Here is a 20510-nt window from a genome sequence, read left to right as displayed (position 1 = left end):
GTTGAAGGCCTCCCCCTCTTTCGTCGACCCTCCACCCTACCAAGCATGACATCCTTCTCCAGGGAATGGTCCCTTCTGACAACATGACCATGCTTTTGAGTCAGTAAAAGAGAGGGAGACCTTCAATGAGATGGAGTGAGAGTGGTTCCAATGACGGGCTCAAGCACAGCAACAGTTGTGAGGATGCACAGACAGCGTTTTGTTCTGTTGTACACGGGGTCGCCGTGAGCCAGACTGCCTTGGCACCTAACCACCACCACCAATAGCTGAATGCCGTAATGCGATGACTGAAAGGAAACGGACAGCCTCCATGAAACACATCAGCTCCCTACAGTGACTCAAGAACCAACTTCAGATCTCAACAGACACAGAGCAAGTGAAGAGGCTGTATCAGTTACCAGAAAAACTCCCAACAAAGCCCTGGACCAGATGGTATCACCGGGGAATCCGAGTGAGTATTTACAGAAGTGACCCCAGTGCTATGGAAACTTTTTCAAACAGTAACGGCCGAGAGGTTACCTAATTCTTCCTACGAGGCAAATACAACCCTGATACCAAAGCCAGATAAAATGACCACAAAACAAGAAAACCACAGACCAACATCCCACATGAAGCTTGCTGCTGTTAGGTGAGCCATCAAGTCAGCTCCCACATGACGCCATGTACAACAGAACACAACACTGCTGGGTCACAACATCCGTACAATGGTTGCTGTGGCTGAGCCCAGCACTGCAGCAAACCAATCCATGGCACTGAGGGCCTTCCTCTTTCCCGCCTGATGTCCTTCTCCAGGGCCGGGCCCCCCTGATAACACCTGCAATGGAAGCGAGACAGGGATTCACAATCCTTGCTTCTAACGAGCATTCTGGCTGTACTTCTTCCAGGACAGATTGGTTCACTGTTCTGCCAGGCCATGGTATTTTCAGTATTCTTTGGCAACACCTTAATTCAAAGGCATCAACTCGTCTTTGGTTCTCCTTATTCACTGTCCAGCTCTCACATACACATGAGGTGACTGAAAATGCCATGGCTCGGGGCAGGTACACCTCAGTCCTCTATGATGACACTGTTACTTTTTAACACTTTAAAGAAGTCTTTTGCTGGAGATTTCTGCAGTGTAATACGTTGTTTCATTTTTCAAGGGCTGCTTCCATGGGTGTTGACTATGGACTCAAGTAAAAGCAAAAACATTCTATTGTGTAGATCATAAAAAATTATGGATAACACTGAGAAGAATGGGAATTCCAGAACACTTAATTGTACTCATGAGGAACCTATGCATAGGCCAGGAGGCTGTCGTTCGAACAGAACAAGGGGACACTGCAAATCAGGAAGGGAGTGTGTCAGGGTTGCATCCTTTCACCATACTTATTCAATCTATATGCTGAGCAAATAATCTGAGAAACTGTGCTATATGGCATCAGGATTGGAGGAAGACTCATTAACAACCTGTGATATGCAAATGACACAACCTTGCTTGCTGAAAGTGAGGATGACTTGAAACATTTACTGATGAATATCAAAGACCACAGTCTTCAGTATGGATACATCTCAACATGAGGAAAACAAAAACTTTCACAACCTAACCAATAAGCAACATCAGGATAAATGGACAACAGACTGAAGCTGTCAGGGATTTCATTTTACTTGGATTCCTAATGACTACAGACAGAAAAGGAGCTCTGGTGGTGTAGTAGTGCCTAAAGCACTTGACTGCTAACCAGAAGGCTGACAGTTCAAACCCACCAGCCACTCCTCGGAAGGAAGGTTGGGCAATCTACTTCCGTAGTGATATTGCCTCGGAAACCCAAGGAGGGGTCGCTATGAGTCTGGTCCGACTTGACGGCACATGACAACAACAACAACAACAGCAACATAAAAATACTTAAGAAAATGCCAGCAAACCAAATCCAGACACGTACTGACCACGTGGGATTCATCCTAGGAATGCAGGGGTGGTTCTATGTAAGAAAATCTATGAGCATGACACACTACATTAATAGGATAAGGGGAAAGAACCACCTGATCATCTCATCAATGAAGAAAAGGCATTTGATAAGATTCAACACCTTTCATGACAAAAACACGCAACAACATAGGAATAGGAGGGAAATCCTATCAACAAAATAAAGGATGTCTATGGAAAACCCAGCTTCCTTTAATGATCAGGAACAAGACAGGGATGTCCACTCTCAGCCCAGCTACTCAGCATCCTTCAGGCAAGCAAAATAAATAATAAAATGTACCCAGCTCAGGACAGAAGATGTAAAACTGTCCCTTCTCACAGATGACACAGTCCTGTACATAGAAACCTCCAAAGAATCCATGAGAAAGCTATTAGAATAAAAGAATTCAGCAAGATCTACAAGGTCAACACACAAAACTCAGTCGAGTGTCTATAGATCAGCACTGAGCAAGAGGAAACGGAGTGAGGAAACACCACCAGTGACGAGAGAATCTAAAGGAATAAAGTCCTTAGGAATACATTTAACCAGGAAAGGCCAGAGATTGTACACAGAGAATGATAAAACATGGCCAAAACAAATAAAAGAGGACCCAAAATGGAAAGACATTCCATGTTCACAGATTGGAAAGCTTATATAGTTGATATGTTTAGAAATATAAAATACCATATAGTTAAATATCAATACTGTCCAAAATAATCTATAAATTCAATGCAATCCCCATCAAAATTCCCACAGCCTTCTTGACAGAAACAAAAAAGCAATCCTTCAATTACATGAAAGGTCAAGGGACCCAGAACAGCTACCGCAACCTTGATGAAGAAAGTGAGGTAGAAGGAGTCATACTTCCTGATTTCAAAACAGATTATAAAGCCACAGTAACTAAAACAGCCTGGCACTGGTGGTGTTATAATAGACACAAAGACCAATGGAATAGACCTGAGTCTGGAAACAAATCCACACATCTATGGTCAGCAGATTTTCAACAAGGGTGCTAAGTCCATTCAATAGGGAAGGGAAAAGTCTCCTCAATAAGCAGTGCTGGGACAAATGGATTTCCACATGCACAAGAAGAAATCAGGATCCACGCCCTATACACCCCAAAAATCTATTCCAAATGGATCAAGGACCTAACTGTGAAAGCTAAAGTGATGAGATTCTGAGCGGACAACAGCGGGGAGTGACCCGCAGGATCCACTTCCTGACAACAGACTCAGACAGGACAACAAAAACACAAGCAGCAGACCTCGTGAGCACAGACATGGCACAGGGAGGGCCCTGAAGGGCGAGCGTCAGCCTCCACCCCATGCCCAGCCCGTGTCACTGCCCGGGAGACCTGGCTCACATGAACTCTGTGCAAGGTACTGAAGTGACCGGCAGGAGCGGGTGGAAACACAGGGTGGGCAGGTTGGGCCTGAGTCACTGGACGGCACATCCCAGAGCACTGGTGACCTCACGTTTGTGTCTCAGTCCCCTGAATGGGAAGTCCAGGGGGAGCGCACACGATCTCCTGCTCACGGTGGTCTCTCCTGCCAAGAAATCTTGATCAGAGCAATCTTACTCACTGAAGGAAAGCTTGCGCAGGAATCTTTGTGAACGTGACACGAGAATTACGCCACGGGTTCCAGGAGGTGAGGACACGCCCAGGATGCACAGCTGGTGACATAGACCGGGGCTCGGGTGTGGGTGTCCCAGGCTGCTCTGGGGCCAGTGCTGCACCTGTCTGGGGAGCCAGGGCAGCAGGGAGGCAGAAGCTGTGTCGGCCAGTCAGGCAGGTCCCATGGGTGGTCAGCAGCTATCCCACAGGGCCTCCAGGCCCTCCTCCCCAAGACCCCGGTACCCGAGCCCATCTGTAACGCGGCAGTGACCGTCTTCCTGTTTGTCCGTGCCTGCATCTTAGTAAAAAGAGAGACCCTCAGCAGCGGGCAGCTGGGATGTGGACCCCACACCCCAGGCCCTGAGAGCCCGGCCCAGTCTCTGAGCAAAGCTGGCTTCTCAGGCCCCACTACCCGGTGCAGCACCAGAATCAATACACACCTCACTCTCTCCCCCTCAGCCAATGAGACAGGCACCACAGTGGCACCCAGAGAGGAAGCCAGGCAAGCGGGGCTGGAAGGGCAGGGAGACCCTGGGCTTGTACGGGCAGAGAAGGTGGAGCCGTGAATAGTTCCTGTAAAGCCACCGCACAGGCCCTTCTCCCCATGTCTGCCACTACGTGTGGCCACGCAGTTGTCACATGAAGGTCGCCGCACAGGCCCTTCTCCCCATCTCTGCTCCCATACGTGGACACGCAGTCGTCATGTGAAGCCCACTGCACAGGCCCTTCTCCCTGTCTCCACCCCCACACACAGACATGAGGACACGCAGTCCTCACATGAAGCCCCCCGCACAGGTCCTTCTCCCCATCTCCGTCCCCACATGTGGGCACACAGTTGTCACAGGAAGCCCACTGCATGCCACTGTCATATGAAACCCACTGCACAGGCCCTTCTCCCCAACTCCACCCCCATGCATGGGGACAGAGTCGTCACACAAAGCCCACTGCATGCCATTGTCACGTGAAGCCCACTGCATAGGCCCTTCTCCCCATCTCTGCCCCCACGTGTGAACACACAGTCGTCACGTGAAGCCCACTGCCCAGGCCCTTCTCCCCATCTCTGCCCCCATGCACAGACATGAGGACATGTTACTGTCATGTGTGTTTACTCTTAACCCTACTTTGACAATGCAAGGGGACAAAGCAGCCCACTTCACCTATGACAGTGACACAGAAACAGGACCACAGCTGTCTCCAAAGCAGACCTGCTGTGTGATTCCATGTCCCCCACAGAGTGGCAGTAAGCAGGGAAGACATGGCGGTGTCTCAGTTCCAGACACACTAGAGCCAGAAATGCTGAAGCCCCTTCTCTCAGACAGGGCTGCCCGAACTGCACCTGAGGCCATGAGGCCAATCCCTCGGTCCCCACGTGGTGGCACACGAGGTGCTAGGTGAGCGTGACCACAACCTGTCAACAGCCCACCTCATCCACACCCAGTCACGTCCCCTGGACAGCCAAGGGGAGAGGCGTTAACTCCCCTTGGCACCCACCAACCCCCAGGCCCCACTCTTGTTATGTCTCCAGGGACAGAAGCAAGAGCAGAACAGCAGCAGCGCGGGCAGACCGCCATGCTCCGACGGCCAGCATGTGGTTCAGGAGGCCCAGCCGTGGGCGTCCCAGCTCTGCCTGCCCAACATTCCCGGCCCGCCTGAGCCACACTCTAAGCCAGCTCCTGTCCTGACACTGAGCAAACTGCCTCGGCAGCGCGGGGGGCGTGGGCTGATGCCTCAGGAGTCAGGGCAGGGAGGAGCGGACGCAGGGTGGGCAACTCCTCAGGTCAGGACGCACCCAGCTCGGCCACGTGCCAGGCCGGCTCTCCAGCAGTGACGGCCCAACGCCAGGAGCACCCCGTGCCAGGCCGCTGGGCATGGCTTAGTGGAACAAAGTCCACCTGGTCCGAGGCCCCTGGGCGACAGACCCTGGCCTCTGAGAAGCTGCCAGATACCCTGGCGGGTCACTCACCCAGGGCTGCGAATCTGCCCCAACAGCGCCCCCTCCGAACCCTCATGCGTGACCTCACACGCTGCAATTAAGAAAAGACCAGGCCACCACCAGACGAGCTCAAGCACTGAGCTAAAGCCCAGGAAGCAGGGCGGCACCCGGGCTCCGCCTGCAGGGAGACCCCGGCAAAGGGAAGACAGCCAGGCCCTTCCCTCTAACACCCTGCTCCACCACCCTCCACAAGCAGAGAAAGCAGCGGTGTGAGTGTCTGCCGGCAACTGTACAACGTCGACGGGAGACGCAACACACTCGGCACCCTCAGGGGAAGGACGGTCTGACAGGAGACACACTCGGTGGGCCCTGGGGGAAGGGGACTGTCTGACGGGCGACACACTTGCTGGACTCTGAGGAGGGACCATCTGACAAGAGACACACTCGTGGACATTCTGGGAAAGGGGAGCTGGTGAGCAAGAGGAGAGCTTTGCTTTCCCTTTACAAGGCTCCATATTGTTAAAAAAACAGAACCACCCACCGCGCACTCCTGCAGTTACAAGGTAAGTCACTCAAACAGGAAAGGCAGCAGGGACGGGGTGGTGCTGAGTGCCGAGCTGGGCCAGGCCCCGGCTACCAGTGCAGAACTGGAAGACACCCGCCCAGCAGACTGACACTTGTGCACATGTGGGTGTTCACGTGCACACGCGTGTGCAAGGATGCATGTATGTTTGTGTGTGTGCCTATCTGCATGTATGGGTGTGCGAATGTGCACCCAGTGAGTTGCACACGTGAGTGGTGTGTGGTATATGTGTGTGTGTTGTGTGCATGTTTGTGGGGATGGATGCACATGTGTGGTAACTTGTGCAGGTGTGTGCATCATGTGGTGTGTGCATACCTGTGGTGTGCGGTGTGCTCACACGTGGTATCTGTGTGCACATGTGTTTACTTACCTATCTGCATGTGCGGGTGTATGATACCTGTGTGCTGTGTATGCATATGTGTGTGGGTGTGCATGCATGTGTGTGGTGGCCTGGCTCTCACGGAGGGCCCTGGTGCAGCACGTTTGTGGTATCTGTGTGCTTGTGTGTGGGTGTGCATGTATGTAATACATATCTGTGTGCATGGGGGTGCAGGCAAGCGTGTGGTGGCCAGGGAATCGAGTGCAGCCACCCTGGCTCTCCCGGAGGGCCCTGGAACAGCAGCAGCAGCACCCCCTGGGAACTGGCTGGAAGAATCAACGCCTGCGTGCACATGTGTGGTGGCAAGGAAACAGACCATGACCACCCGGGCTCTCCCGGAGGAGCAGCAGCAGCAGTGCCCCCTGGGAACTGGCTGGAAGTATCAATGCTTGCATCCACCTGCCTGGAGCTACTCAACCAGGACCTCTTGTGGGCCTGTGACCTGGGCTCTACCCTGCGCTTCAGGGAGCTCTGATGCCTGCTCAGCAATAATAAAAATGCAATGACAACAACGATGATGACAAGATGATGATGATGAAAGCCACCACAACAGCAATGACGACAACGACAATGATCAGACAACCCACAAGAAGAGCCACCAAAGAAGACAGAGGTTCATGGGAGGTGCAGACAGCAAAGATGAACCCTTTTGCACACACGGTACTGCATCAACAGTGAAGGCAACCATGGGGATATGGGTGGACAGATGGGTGGACAGGCTGAACTATTAGGTATGTCCATGTAGGGAGGAGTGTGCCCAAGACCATGTATAGGGTTGGCAGACAATGATTCTACAAGTGTATTGGTATGTTCTGTAAGAATTCCCAGGTGTACAGTAAAGCTGACAAGGGACAAGATTGTAGTTACTTCTTGGTCACAGCCAGCTACCCAGAGGGAGCGAGTTATTGGACCTGTGGGCTTGGGATGATAGTCGCAGGGGACATCAAACTCAATTGGCATAACATATTACACAAAACATTGTTCCACCTCCTATTTTGGCAAGTAGCGACTAGGATCTTAAAAGCTTGCAAGCAGCCATCTAGATGCAACAACGGGTCTCTCCTCTTCCAGAGCAAAGATGAATGAGGGAGATCAAAGATTCATGGAAACGATTAGTCCAAGCGACTGGTACACCATGCGATTCTCAGCCTATACGACGACTATGAGACCAGAAGAACTAGATGGTGCCCGACTACCACTGTCAACCACTCAGAGGGGCATCTATGTAAGAGATCCTGGATAGAGAGGGAGAACAATGTGGAACAAAACTCAAAATTATTTGGAGAAAAAAAAAAAGTGGGACCAGGTTTGCTGGTCTGATAGAGCCTGGTGGAACCACTGAGACTATGGCTCCTAGCTGCCCTTCAGGTCTGGAATTGAACCCACTCCTATGGCTGCCAGCCAAACAAAAGACAGGCATATGAGGTGAACATTTACATTAGGTAGATGCACTCCCTGGAGGGAACAATCATGGGGAGAAGGAAAGGCTGTTTATGCACAGGGAGACAGCTTGGGGGACAGGAGTACATGGAGGGATCGACACAGGGTAGAGGTGATTGTTGGGAGGAAGCCGGAGGGGAGCTGTTGCATTGTGAGAAATTGTAGTCAATGTCATGAGACAAAGTATATGTGAACTGCTGCATGGAAAGTGAATTTGCTCTGTAAACTTTCACCCAAATCACAATTTAAAAAAAAGAGAGCCACCAGTTAGCAGTCACCCATGTGTGCTTGGGCCCACCGCTCGGTCACCAGGTATGTGTCTGCTGACTGGGTCACTGATGACACTGGCCAACCAGGCGCCGTGGAATCAGTTCCCACTCCTGGCGACTGCACACAGGTCAGAAGGCTGTGCCACAGGGTTTGCAGTGGCTAGTTTTTCAAAACCAGACTGCCAGACCTTTCCCCTGAGGCACCTGTGTGCACTCACGCCTCCAACCTTCCAGTTAGCAGCTGAGCACCTAACGGTCTGCACCACGCAGGGAGCCTATTAATGACACCTGGAGCAGCTGATTGATTCAATTAGGGCCAGGCACCTTACCTCACTCACCCCTAACCTGTTCCTACATGTTACCTTTGTTTTCAGCAGCCACCCACGAGCACTGCCCATGTCCCCGGCACTATGCCAAGTATGGAACATGCTGACAAGACACAAGTCCCCACCTCCAGGGGATTATGTTTGACTTTCCTGGCCTCAAAGGTGAGAAATCAAGGACATGGCTGTCAGAGGCCACATCCAGGGCTGACTCTAGGTCCACACTGCCTGCTCTGCTGGCTGTCTACCCGGGCTGCACACCCTTGCTGGGGCTGCTAAGAAACCCCCCACACCCAGGTGTCACCCCAAAACTTACTACAGCCATCTGGGTGGGCAGTCACTGCTTTCTTCCCCGTGCAGCCCCTCCTGCAGCCCAGATGATGAGCCCCACCCTCCCCACACTTCCCCGGATGGATGCTTTACCTCTAGGAACATAAGGGGTGCTGCAGGCCACCGCTTCCACAAGCAGTCAGTTATTTCCTTTTATGATCTGCTATAAGCTGCCTTGACACCTCTACTCACTATACCGAGCTGTAGCCACCACCTCAGACGTCAGCTACGTGGTGGCTGTAAACTGCTGTGGTGCTGATTCTGACCCAGGGCGACCCCGTGCTGAGCAGAACTACCTCACAGGGTTTCCAGGCTGTGCCCCCCCTCTCACAAGCAGATACCAGGTCAGTCTTCCAAGAAGTCTCCAGGTGGACCAGAGCACCAACCTCGTGGCTAGTCAACGAACACTTACCAGCCTGTGCCACCAGGAAGTAACTTCAAATCTCTGCCTCCCTCACCTGACTGCAGGCTCATCCCCGGCCCAGGGGCTGTCAGAGCTCAGCAGGTCCTGGCCACCCTCTCCCCAGAACCCCAAAGACCTTCTCCCGGGGAAAGGTCCCACACCAGGAGTCTGATTACATCCTGTGGCTGTGAGAACCTCCACTCAGGCAGGACAAAGATGCCAGCAGTCAGTAAGCAGTCACAGGCACTTTGTCCTCGTGGAGGAGAAGAGTAGCTGCCTCTGGGATGTGGTTTGCTTCCCGCATATAAGTAGCCGTGTCGTCGTTCAGCAGCCTGCCATGCTCTGCCGACCTTGGGACTTACAATGGACTTGATTTAATGGCCTGCCGTGTGGTTTGGTAACATTGGGACTTTGCTTTTTCACTTGTCGACCTTGGGCTTGTCAGCCTCAGCAGCCAGCAGCTGTCTGAGTGAAGAAAAGCCTCCAGCTTCAGTGGGCCGGGAGCTAGAGGCAGAGCTGAAGCCCAAGGTTGAGGGGCTTTCACCCAGCCCCTAGAGCCTGGTGCTTTGAACTTGGACTTAAAGCCTCCAAACTGTAAGAGAATAAACTCCTGTTTGTTACAGCATTCACTGATGGTATATTCTCGTCAGAGCGTACTAGGGAACCAGAGCAGAAGGCAACTCTGACGCACGGATCTCACGGACACACTGACACTGACCAGTCCTCTGTCACCCGCACAATCCCCAGCGTGTGCCAGGCCCTCAGTGCAGCCACTGTGCCGATCCATCTCACTGAGGGTCTCCCTCACACACGATGGCCTCCCTCCTGATGACATGTCCAAAGCAAGTGAGCAGGACAGTGTGCTGTTGTGACCAATAAGGTTTTTATTGGCTAATTCTTGGAAGTAGCCAATAAAAAGCCAGACCTTTCTTCCCAGTGTGTCTTAGTGCAGAAACTCCACTGAAACCTGTCCACCACAGGTCCACCACAGGTGACCCTGCTGGCATCTGAAATACCAGTAGCACAGCTTGCAGCCTCACAGCAACACACAAACCACCACAAGAGAAGACGCACAGATAGGTGGTGGAAACACAAAAGAAGTGTGCATATGCCTGCACACGTTTATACGCATTCACGTCTCAGCCTGTTACAGCAGCCAGCACACAAGTAACTATGTCTTCATGCTGTTTTTCCCTACATTCTGACCTCTACTCAACTTCTGCTTTCAAAATCATGCTGCCCTCAAAGGTCTCCTTGCAGGAGGGCAACCTGTGCATTCCAGGCAGAGACTTAACCCAACAGCAGGGACCAGGGACCAGGGCCAAGGGCGGAGCCAGGAAACAGTTTGGTACTGGGCTTTGTCCTCATCTGACTGGGCCCTGCCTTTTTCTTCTTCCTCATGCCCGGCTCCCGCCACCTGCAGAACAGGGCCTCCCTGCCTAGAAGCCCTTCCTGGTAGGGAAACGTCCTTCGTACCCAAACCCGAAGCCTGAAAGGAAATCAGGACTTGAACTCACACCCTAGCTTTCAGCCCCCTGCCTCCTCGTGCTGAATCAGTGGGTGGCACAAACGGGTAAGCTCTCAACTCCCAGCCCAAAGGCTGGCAGTTTGAACCCACCCAGGGGCTCCTTGGAAGACAGCCTTCCCTCTGCTTCCCAAAGGTCACCGCCTCGGAAACCCTACGGAGCAGTGCTGCTCTGCACACGTGGGGTCGCCATGAGGCGTAACCAACCGACAGCCACTGACCAGAGCCACGTGCTCCAGACACACAGGGCCTGTCCTTAGAGCAGCGGCCGGGGCCTGACGTGGCTGTTGAGCAAGGCCCATGACTCGACTTGTTTCCAGAGAGCCTTCCGGGAATCCCAAGACAAACCACAGCTCCTCACAACAAAGCACCGACGGAACAGAAGCAACTGTGAGCCCCAAGCCCCACCCCTGGCACAAACAGGAACCAGCTGGCCGATGTGGCAATCCCCGGTGAGAGCACACGAGAATGACGATGGTGGCAGAGATTAATGGTGCTGATTCCGAGTGTTTCAGGGACAAAACCAACGTGCAGCTCTCTGGGAGCAGTCACTCCTTGGAGCAGACGGGAGGTCAGGTGGTTTGACTCGCCTGCTGGTCCACCGGCATCTCCCAAGGAGCACAGATTCCGCCTCCACCAGCGCAAAGGGGTGTCAACACAGGGGCGCAGGCAGCAGGGGCCGCGGGAGGGGCTCCTCTCAGGAACACACCTGGCTGTGGCTTTCTCGAACCCCATGTGCCACTCTGGTCCCACCAACTTTCCCACATACCATACTCACTGTGTGCACACAGCTCGGAACACAGAGGATGGTAACCGGAGTCCACCCCACAGCACTGGGTAGAACGGCCTGCAGATCGACTGACACGAGATGACACCCAGGAAAAGCCCGGGGTCACCAGGAGTCAGCACCAACTTGGCGGCAAAGCATCTGGGTTTGGGTGTGGACTCCAACCTCCTCGAGGGCAGGGCAAAGGCTGGCTGGTCAGGGACCTACACAGACTGTGAAGTCCTTAGAAGACATGGCATATGACTTGCTGAGAGGGCAGCAAATGCCATGTGTCCCACACACAGCAGGCCTAGTGAACCTACAAAGAGCAAATGCACTCCCACCGACAGCCCCTCAGGACACTCACTCTCCTGTCCTGCAGACTTCAGGCACAGCTCCATGGGACGTCCCAGTCACCTAGTCTAATACTGTCCTCAGAGCTTCTGTTCTGCCTCCCCGTTGTCGAGTGCCTAGGGGGTCTAAAAAGCTTGCAGGCAGCCATCCAAGGTACAACATTAGGTCCCCATGCTCTTGGGTAAGAGCAGAAGGAGGAGTCAGAAAACCAAGGAGGTAATGGAATGCATGTTCAACACCCTTATGAACAACTGCCTCCTTTGCCATGCAACCAGAACTGAATGGTGCCTGGTCACCATTACAGAAGTTTTCGGTCAAAGGTTCTATAGAAGAATCTTGATCGAAAGGGGGAAAATGTAGAACAGAACATCAAATTCTCATGGAATCTAGACTTTCTGGAGCCAGAGGCTGGATGAACCCCCAAAACTGTTGCCCTGAGATCATCTTTAAACCTCAAATGAAAGTATCCCCTTAAGTCATCACACAACAGTTGAGCTTTATTAGAAAAGACTATCAGCCTTGACCACTGGGCTCTTGTAGAGAACGATGTACATGGTATCAAAAGGAAACAGCAACTCAAGAGGTTCGATGAGACACTTAGGGGACAGTGAGTTTATCTAACAGAGGTGGAATGATCTGGAAAGGACAGCAAGAATGGCTGCATAACATGAAGGTCCATGTCACTGAACTGCAGGGAGAAACTATTCAATTGGTTTATGTTTTGCTACATGTATATTCATCAAAAAATAAACAATGATAGCAATGGATTGTGACCTACTGAACTACAAAAAAAAAAAACAAAAAAAAAAAAACCACAAGTCCCCAAAAAAACCAAACTCACTGCCATTGAGTCGGATCTGACTACAGCGGGTTTCCAAGGCAGTATCACTACAGAAGTAGACTGCCCAACCTTCCTTCCAAGGAGTGGCTGGTGGGTTTGAACCGCCAGCCTTCTGGTTAGCAGTCAGATGCCTCAAAGCTCCCAATCAGTAGCAATAAATAAATGAATATATAAGGGAGAAGGAAAGGCCCATGTTTACAGAAGAATGCCAATGGTTAAAAACAGAACCAAGATGGGGTGGGAGGAAGATCAGCAAAGGCTGATGAAGAACAAGCCTTTACACAGCCTCAAAGGTTCTTCTGAAATACTATTTTAAATTTAAAGACAAAACAAGACCCCCTGACATCAAGCTGATTCTCCCTCGTGACAACCCTGTGACCCAGCTGAAGCACTCCCTCCACAGGGTACCGTTGACTGTAATCTTCATGGAAGCAGGCTGCCAGGACTTGGCTCTACTGCACTGCTGGGTGGGTGGAACCCCCAACTCTCAGGTTAGCCGTCACGTACAGACGGTTTGTGCTACCTTCCTTTTGCATTATAAGGGGAGGTACAGTCTCTCTACAGAGCAGGGAACTGGCAGACCTTCCCTAAGTGATCTGAGGCCACCACCATAGGATAAACCAGCACCGTGGCCCCTGGCCTAAGCCCCTGGGAAGGACCCTGCATCCCTCAGCAGTGTCCCTGTCAACAACACACCCCCTGGTCCTCAACACCAGGGGGCACAGATGGACACTTAGGATGTTTCCATCTCTTTGCTATAGTGAACAGTGGAGCAATGAACATGGGTGTGCACATGTCTGTTACACATGTTCTACCTGCCTGTTCCTCCACTGACGGGCACTTAGCTGTTTCCATCTCCTAGCTACAGTGAGCAGTGCTACAGTGAACACGGGCATGAGTATGTCTATTTGTGTCTCTTCTATTAGATCCTTCTAGTACATACCTAGGAGCGGAATTGCTGGGTCATAAGACAATTGTGTTTTTAATTTTTTGAAGAATCACCATATTATCTTCCATTTCACATTCCCACCAGCGGTGGATAAGGTTCCAGTCTCCTCGTGGCCTCCTCTATCAGTGCCAAGCTGGCAGACATGCTGCATGCTAGCAGACTGAGGCACTAGCTCATTGTAATTTTGATTTGCATTCTCCTAATGGCTGAAGAGAGACTGGACTATCTGCTTCTGTAAGGATTTACCACCCTGGAAACGCAAAGGGGTCGCTACGAGTCAGAATCAACTCAATGGCAGGGAGTTTAATTTTGGGTTTAATGGCTGATGAGGAGCCACAGTTAAGCACTTAGCTGCTAACAAAAAGGTCATGGGTTTGAACCCATCATCCACTCTGCAGGAGAAAGACATGGCAGTCCACTCACATGCAGACTACAGCCTTGGAGACCCTGTGAGGCAGTTCCACTCTGTCCTCTGGGACGCTGTGGGTCCGACTCGATTCCACAGCAGTGGGAGTGGCTGATGACAGTGAACATCTTTTCACCTGTCTGTTGGCTGCTTAAATGCCCTGTTGGTGACACATCTGCTCATGCCCTTGGCCCATTTTGTAAGTGGATTACTCTTCTGCCTGCTGTTAAATCAGGAGAGTCAGCAAGGACTCCCTCAGTCCACAGCCCTCTGAGCACCTGCTCTGTGTCGGCCTGGCTGCTGCCTTACTGGACACCCCAGAATGCAATCTGTTGTTAGCTACTGCTGCGTCAATTCCAGCTCATAGCGCACCACGGGACAAAACGCTGCTCAGTCCTCCACCGTCCCCGTGACTGTTGCGGGTTGGACCACTGGAACCACGGGGTCTCGATGGCTGTTTTTCAGCAAATGGCCAGGCCATTCTTCGCAGCCCGTCTTCGTCTGGACACTCCACTGAGACATGCTCAGCATCATGGCCACACGCAGCCTCCACGGACAGACGGGGGGTGGCTGCACAAGGGATGCCCTGGCTGGGAATCGAACCCAGGTCTCCCATGTGGAAGGCAAGGGTTCTACCACTGAACCACTGGTGCTGTCCCCTGTAAAGGGCTCACGTTTCCCTCTTTACCTCAAAGGAAATGCAGTCTGAAACCAACACTTGAAGACTCTGGGAGGAAAGCGCCACGAGCCACAGCCCGAGTCCACGCTCACTCTACTCATCTGTAACCAGTGCCGCACCTGCCTCCCAAAGGAGCCTGCGGCCACGTCACAGACCATCCGAACCGCCGGACTGGTACAGAGGCATGAAGTGGAGGAAAGTGAAGGGGCCCGTCGTCCGTGGCATAGAGCTAACGAAGACACTCAGGAAGCAGGCACTCGGCACGAGCCGCAGCCACAGCCCTGACGGCACCGCCTTTCAAAGCAGAAGAGGCTCTGATACAGACAGCTGATGGCCTGTGAGGCCACATGGCACGGCCCAGTGCGCCTGGGTCCCCACGTGCCACTCGGTGCAGGTCCAGTCACCCGCAGGCTACAGTCGAGGATGGCAGGTAGGAGGCAAAGGTGGGCCCTCCAGCACACCACAACACGCAGCTATCAATGCTGTCTGGAGGTGGGAGGCCGCCTCAGAGGGAATGGCCCAATCATGAGCACACAGCTGGAACTGGCTGCAAGGACTGTACAACCCCAGAGCGTGCTCATACCCCTACACTGCCCCAGCACCTCACTGTCAGCACAATTCCCAAATTTGCCAAAGCCCAGTGGCTCTGAAAACCTTTCTCTCAGGACCTCCGAGATTCCAGCTGCGTAGTTCTGGCCTCTCGGGCCCCTCAAGATTCCGGCTCTGTAATTTTGGGCTGGGTCCCATGACCCACGTCTAACAGGCAGGACTATAAGCCCTGGACGGAGGCAGGGACTCCGCAGCAGCACAGATCTGAGCACTGTCCGCTTAGGGCCGCAGCCCTGGCCAGGCCTCAGACAAACATATCTTCCCAAGCCCTTAGGCTCCTCCCCCAGGGCCACAGCCCAGGATCAAGCTCCAAATGATGTCCCTGCCCCCAAAACCACATCCTGCCACAGGCACTTCCCTCAGGACAGAGATGATGCCTGTTAAACAGTGAGACACGGAGCAGGCCAGTGCCCATCAGTGAGGGCCTGCTGCTATGCATGGTGAGAGGCCAGCCAAGTCCCTCGTGAACACAGTCCCACCACCCAGCAGGGACCAGCACCCAGGGGAGGCAGCTGTGGACAGGTCGCCAGCCTGAGAGACAGGAGTCACCCACAGTCTAGGCCTACACGTAGCACTGCAGGGTCCTGGGCACTCAAAAGTGCCCCCACCTTAACTGAACAACACAAAGCCTGGCCCATGATGGGCTGGGAGGAGGGGTCAGTGGCCGTAAGTCTTTGCAGGGAGGGACCGGAAAGAGGGAACAGCAGGGCCACATGAATAAGACAGAGCCTGGCCATCAAGGCAGGAACACACAATGTACTCTGGACGAGACAGGTGTCCTTCGCAGGACCGTGTACCTGGCCTGACCTCCTGCACCCCTGGCTCCTGTACACAGACAGAGGGCATTACCTGGCCAAGAAGTGGCTGAGTGGCCCCAGAAGTCCCGACCTGCTGCCCTCTTCTGGCCTCTCTGCGCTGTCCCGCTGGCCAGGGCCACCAGACAGGGAGCTCAGGGTGACGTCGGTGAACGGTGGGCCGTCGTCATTCTCCAGGGCCACAATGGCACTGGAGCTGCTGGTGACGAGGTCTAGGAGGTCTTCGCTGCTGATGGACAGTGTGGCAGAGAGCTCTGTGCCAAGACTGGACACGCTGCAGATGGAGGCACCGTCGTGGCGGCTCAGGGCCCTGGCGCTGGGGCTGCACAGCCGCACAGCATCGTAGCTGGTCCTGGGGAAGGTGGAGGACTTGCGGACGCCCTGATCCCTCTCGGCGCCGGTGGCGGCCGGCAGCCCACAGGACGGCAGGGGGCAGGCACTCCGGGAAGCCCTCTCAGGGACAGCCTCTGGCTCAGATGGCTTCCTCCTTGCATGGGTCCCGCTGCAGGGCACGGGCTCTGGGTTGCCGATCTCAAGGGTCGGAATGCCTGAGTCCACTGACTCCAGGCTGCACCTGTCGGCAGCGGCACCCGGCAATGGCACAGGTCCATGTTCAGACAGCGGGAGGGGTCTGGGGGCCTTGAGGGTCAAGCTCGGGGGGCTCTGAAGGTGGTTTCCTGGCCGACCATCCAGAACACCCATCAAGGCTACACCATTGGCAGAGGTGGAAAGGTTGCCATCGGTCATCTTGGTCCAAGAAGAAACTAGGAAAATACCAACAGGGAAATGAAGTCAGTGCATAAGAAACTCAAGTGTCCAGTCAGCTAACACACGGGGACCCAATCAGAGAAGCATGTGAGGGTGAACTTCCTGGGTCAGCTTGGCAAGGCTGTGATTCCCAGTGTTTGGCCAAATACTAGTCTAGCTGCTCTTCCACAATGTCATGGGATAAAGGTGACCTCCCAGAATGCAATGTGACCTGATCACCTCCAAGAATGCAATGCAATCAGCTCCCACAATTTAATGCGACATAATCACCTCCCATGATGCAACGTGATGTAATAATCACCTCTCACAGTGTAATGTGATGTATTCATCTGCCATACTGTAAGGAGCTCTGGTGGCATTTGGCTGCTAAAAAGGTCAGTGGTTCAAACCCACCAGCTGCTCCTTAGGAGAAAGATGAGACAATCTGCTTCTGCAAAGATCTGTTGCTATTGTTGTTGCTAGGTGCCCTCGAGTCAGCTCCAACTCACGGTGACCCTGTGTACAACAAAATGCAACACTGCCCGGTCGTGCCCCATCCTCACAATCCTTGCTATCCCTGAGCCCATCACTGCAGTCAGTGGGTCAATTGATCTTGCTGAGGGCCTTCCCTTTCTCGCTCATCCTCCACCTTACCAACATGATATCCTCTTCCAGGGAAGAGGTGAGATGAAGTCTGGCCATTCTCACTTTCAAGGAACATTCCGGCTGCACTTCTTCCAGGACAGACTTGTTTGTTTTTCTGGCAGTCCATGGTATTTTCAGTATTCTTCACCAATAGCACAATTCAAAGGCATCAGTTCTTCTTTGGTCTTCCTTATTCGCTGTCCAGCTCTCACATGCATGAGGCAACTGACCACACCATGGCTTGGGTCAGGTGCACCGTAGTCTTCAATGTGACATCTTTGTTCTTTGCTTTAAAGAGCTCTTTTGCAGCAGATCTGCCCAATGCAGTAAGTCGTCTGATTTCCTGACTGCTGCTTCCATGGGTGTTGATTGTGGATCCAAGGCAAATGAGACCCCTGACAACTTCAGTCTTTTCTCCATTTATTATTATGATGTTGCTTACCGGTCCAGTTGTGAGTGAGGATTTTCATTTTCTTTATGCAGAGGTGTAATCTATGCTGCAGACTGTAGTCTTCAATCTTTAGTAAGTGGTTCAAATCCCCTTCGTGAGCCTTCCTCCAATGATGATGCCGTGTTTTCTTCATACAGTCCAGCTTCTCTGATTATTGCTTAGCATACAGACTGAATAAATCTGGTGAAAGGATACAACCCTGATGCACACCCTTCCTTATTTTAAATCATGCAATGCCCCCTTCTTCTATTCAAATGACAACCTCTTGTTCTATGCACAAGTTCCTCATGAGCACAAGTAAGTGTTCTGGAATTCCCATTCTTCACAACCATAACTTGTTCTGATCCACACAGTCAAACGCTTTTGCATAGTCAATAAAGCACAAGTAAACATCTTTCTGGTATTCTTTGCTTTGAGTGAAAACCCATCTAACATCAGCAATGTTATCCCTCATTCCACACCCTCTTCTGACTCCTGCTTGCATTTCTGGAAGTTCTCTGTCAATATACTGCTTTAATTGTTTTTAATTATTTTCAACAAGATTTTACTTGCATGTGAAATTAATGATATTGCTTGATAATTTCCACATTCTGTGAGATCACCTTTCTTTGGAATGGGCACAAATATGAATCTCTTCCAGTCAGTTGGCCACGTAGCTGCCTTCCAAATCTCTTGGCATAAACAAGTGAGTGCCCCCAGTGCAACATCTGTTTGTTGAAACATATCAATGGGTATTCCGTCAATTACTGGAGCCTTGTTTTTCACCAATTCCTTCAGTGCAGCTTCTTTCAGTACCATTGGTTCTTGATTATATGCCACCTCCTGAAATAGATGAACATTAACAAATTCTTTTTGGTGCAGTGATTGTGTGTTCCTTCCATCTTCTTTTGATGCTTCCTGCATCATTCAATATTTTTTCCATGGAATCCTTCAATACTGCAACTCAAGGCTTGAATTTTTTCTTCAGTTCTTTCAGCCTGAGAAATGCCAAGAATGTTCTTCCCTTTTGGCTTTCTAACTCCATTTCTAACATTTCTTTATGATAATTGACTTTGTCTTCTCAAGCTGCTCTTTGAAATCTTCTGTTCAACTCTTTTGTCATTTGCTCTTGAAAGGAGAGTAGCTAAGTAAAGAGTCTCTTCTGACATCCATTTTGGTCTTTTCTTCCTTTCTCGTCTTTTTAATGACCTTTTGCTTTCTTCACGTATGATGTTCTTGATTTCATGCTACAACTTGTCTGGTCTTCAGTCTTCAAATCTATTCTTCAGATGGTCTCTAAATTCAGGTAGGATGTAATCAAGGTCATATTTTGGCTCTCATGGACTTGTTTCAATTTTCTTCACCTTCAACTTGAACTTGCATAAAAGCAGTTGATGGTCTGTTCCACAGTCGGCTCTTGACATTGTTTTGGCTGAAGATATTGAGCTTCTCCATCATCTCTTCCCACAGATGTAGTCAATCTGATCCCTGTGTACTCCATCTGCTGAGGTCCACATGTACCACTGTTCATGTTGTTGAAAAAACATATTTTATAGTGAGTAAGTCATTGGTCTTGAAAAATTCTAAAACTATAAAAATTTACAGCCTTGGAAACCCAATGGCAGTGGGTTTTTTTTTTTTTTTTTGTAGTAATGTAATGTAAAGACTTTCCTCAGTGGAATGGAGTGGAATGACCTTCCAGAACACAAGCTAACAGCATATAATCCATCAGCTGAAAAAGACAGTTTTTTGGGGGTGTCCTGCCTCCCGACTGTGACTAGGTATCTGGGCAGAACGTGCTCTCTCTTCACCCTGCATTCTGGTCATCACCTGACCTGCGGACTGTGGGACTTACCAGCCCCTCACAGTTCTAAGAGCCTGCAGGCGCCTCCAGCCTGTGACCTGAGTGACAAGACTTCGGACTCGCCAGCCTCCACAACTGTGTGGGCCGGTCCCTTGCAGCAAATGTTGTAAACACATCTCACTGGCTCTGGCTCTTAGAGAACCCCACAACAGAGCGACCATTGGAAAAAGTCCTTCAAGCCCAATTTTTGATCCAGGACCAGAAGCTAGACTTTTGACATACACCAAGATATAAGACAACAGGAAGGTGACCTGAACAAGGGGCACATCTAGGGTGAAAGGTGCCATCAGCCCTGCAGTCCCACCTCTGGTGCTCAGGACCCCAGGGTCACGAGTGCTGTGCGGGGCACAGAGAGACTGCTCTTTGATAACAAACAGGACACCTCTGTCACACATATGGGAACTGTCAAGTATGTGGAAGCCAAGGCTGTGCCTGTCCCGAGACAGCACAAAACACAAGATGCTGTCATCAACAAACACTACTAAAAACATTACATGGGCCACATGCAGTGAGACACCCACCACATCCAATAGCCAAGCCCTCACAGGTGTTTACTCAGGTGTACTCAGCCCAAGGGTGGGCACACAGAGGGCTCCGAGGCTCAGAGCGGTCAAGTAGCTGCTCTAAGGTCATAATGCTACTCAGCAGCCGAGCCAGGG

The 20510-nt window shown here is 51.7% G+C and overlaps 1 protein-coding gene across 1 annotated transcript in view; it reads right to left on the bottom strand.

Moving 5' to 3' along the window:
• Nucleotides 1-16921, bottom strand: part of TBC1D14 (TBC1 domain family member 14) — a 127842-nt gene extending 110921 nt beyond the window's left edge. Inside the window, exon 1 of the mRNA XM_007956302.1 lies at nt 16200-16921. Coding sequence (XP_007954493.1) covers nt 16200-16912 — 713 coding nt within the window. The 5' untranslated portion in view covers nt 16913-16921. The remainder of the gene's footprint in view (nt 1-16199) is intronic.
• Between the last annotated feature and the right edge of the window lie 3589 nt (nt 16922-20510).

Source organism: Orycteropus afer, unplaced genomic scaffold (genome assembly GCF_000298275.1).
Source record: "Orycteropus afer afer isolate SDZICR_OR568_19922 unplaced genomic scaffold, OryAfe1.0 scaffold00605, whole genome shotgun sequence".
NCBI lineage: Eukaryota > Metazoa > Chordata > Mammalia > Tubulidentata > Orycteropodidae > Orycteropus > Orycteropus afer.
The sequence above is the reverse complement of the archived record's forward strand: the minus strand, read 5'-3'. Positions and strand labels throughout refer to the sequence as shown.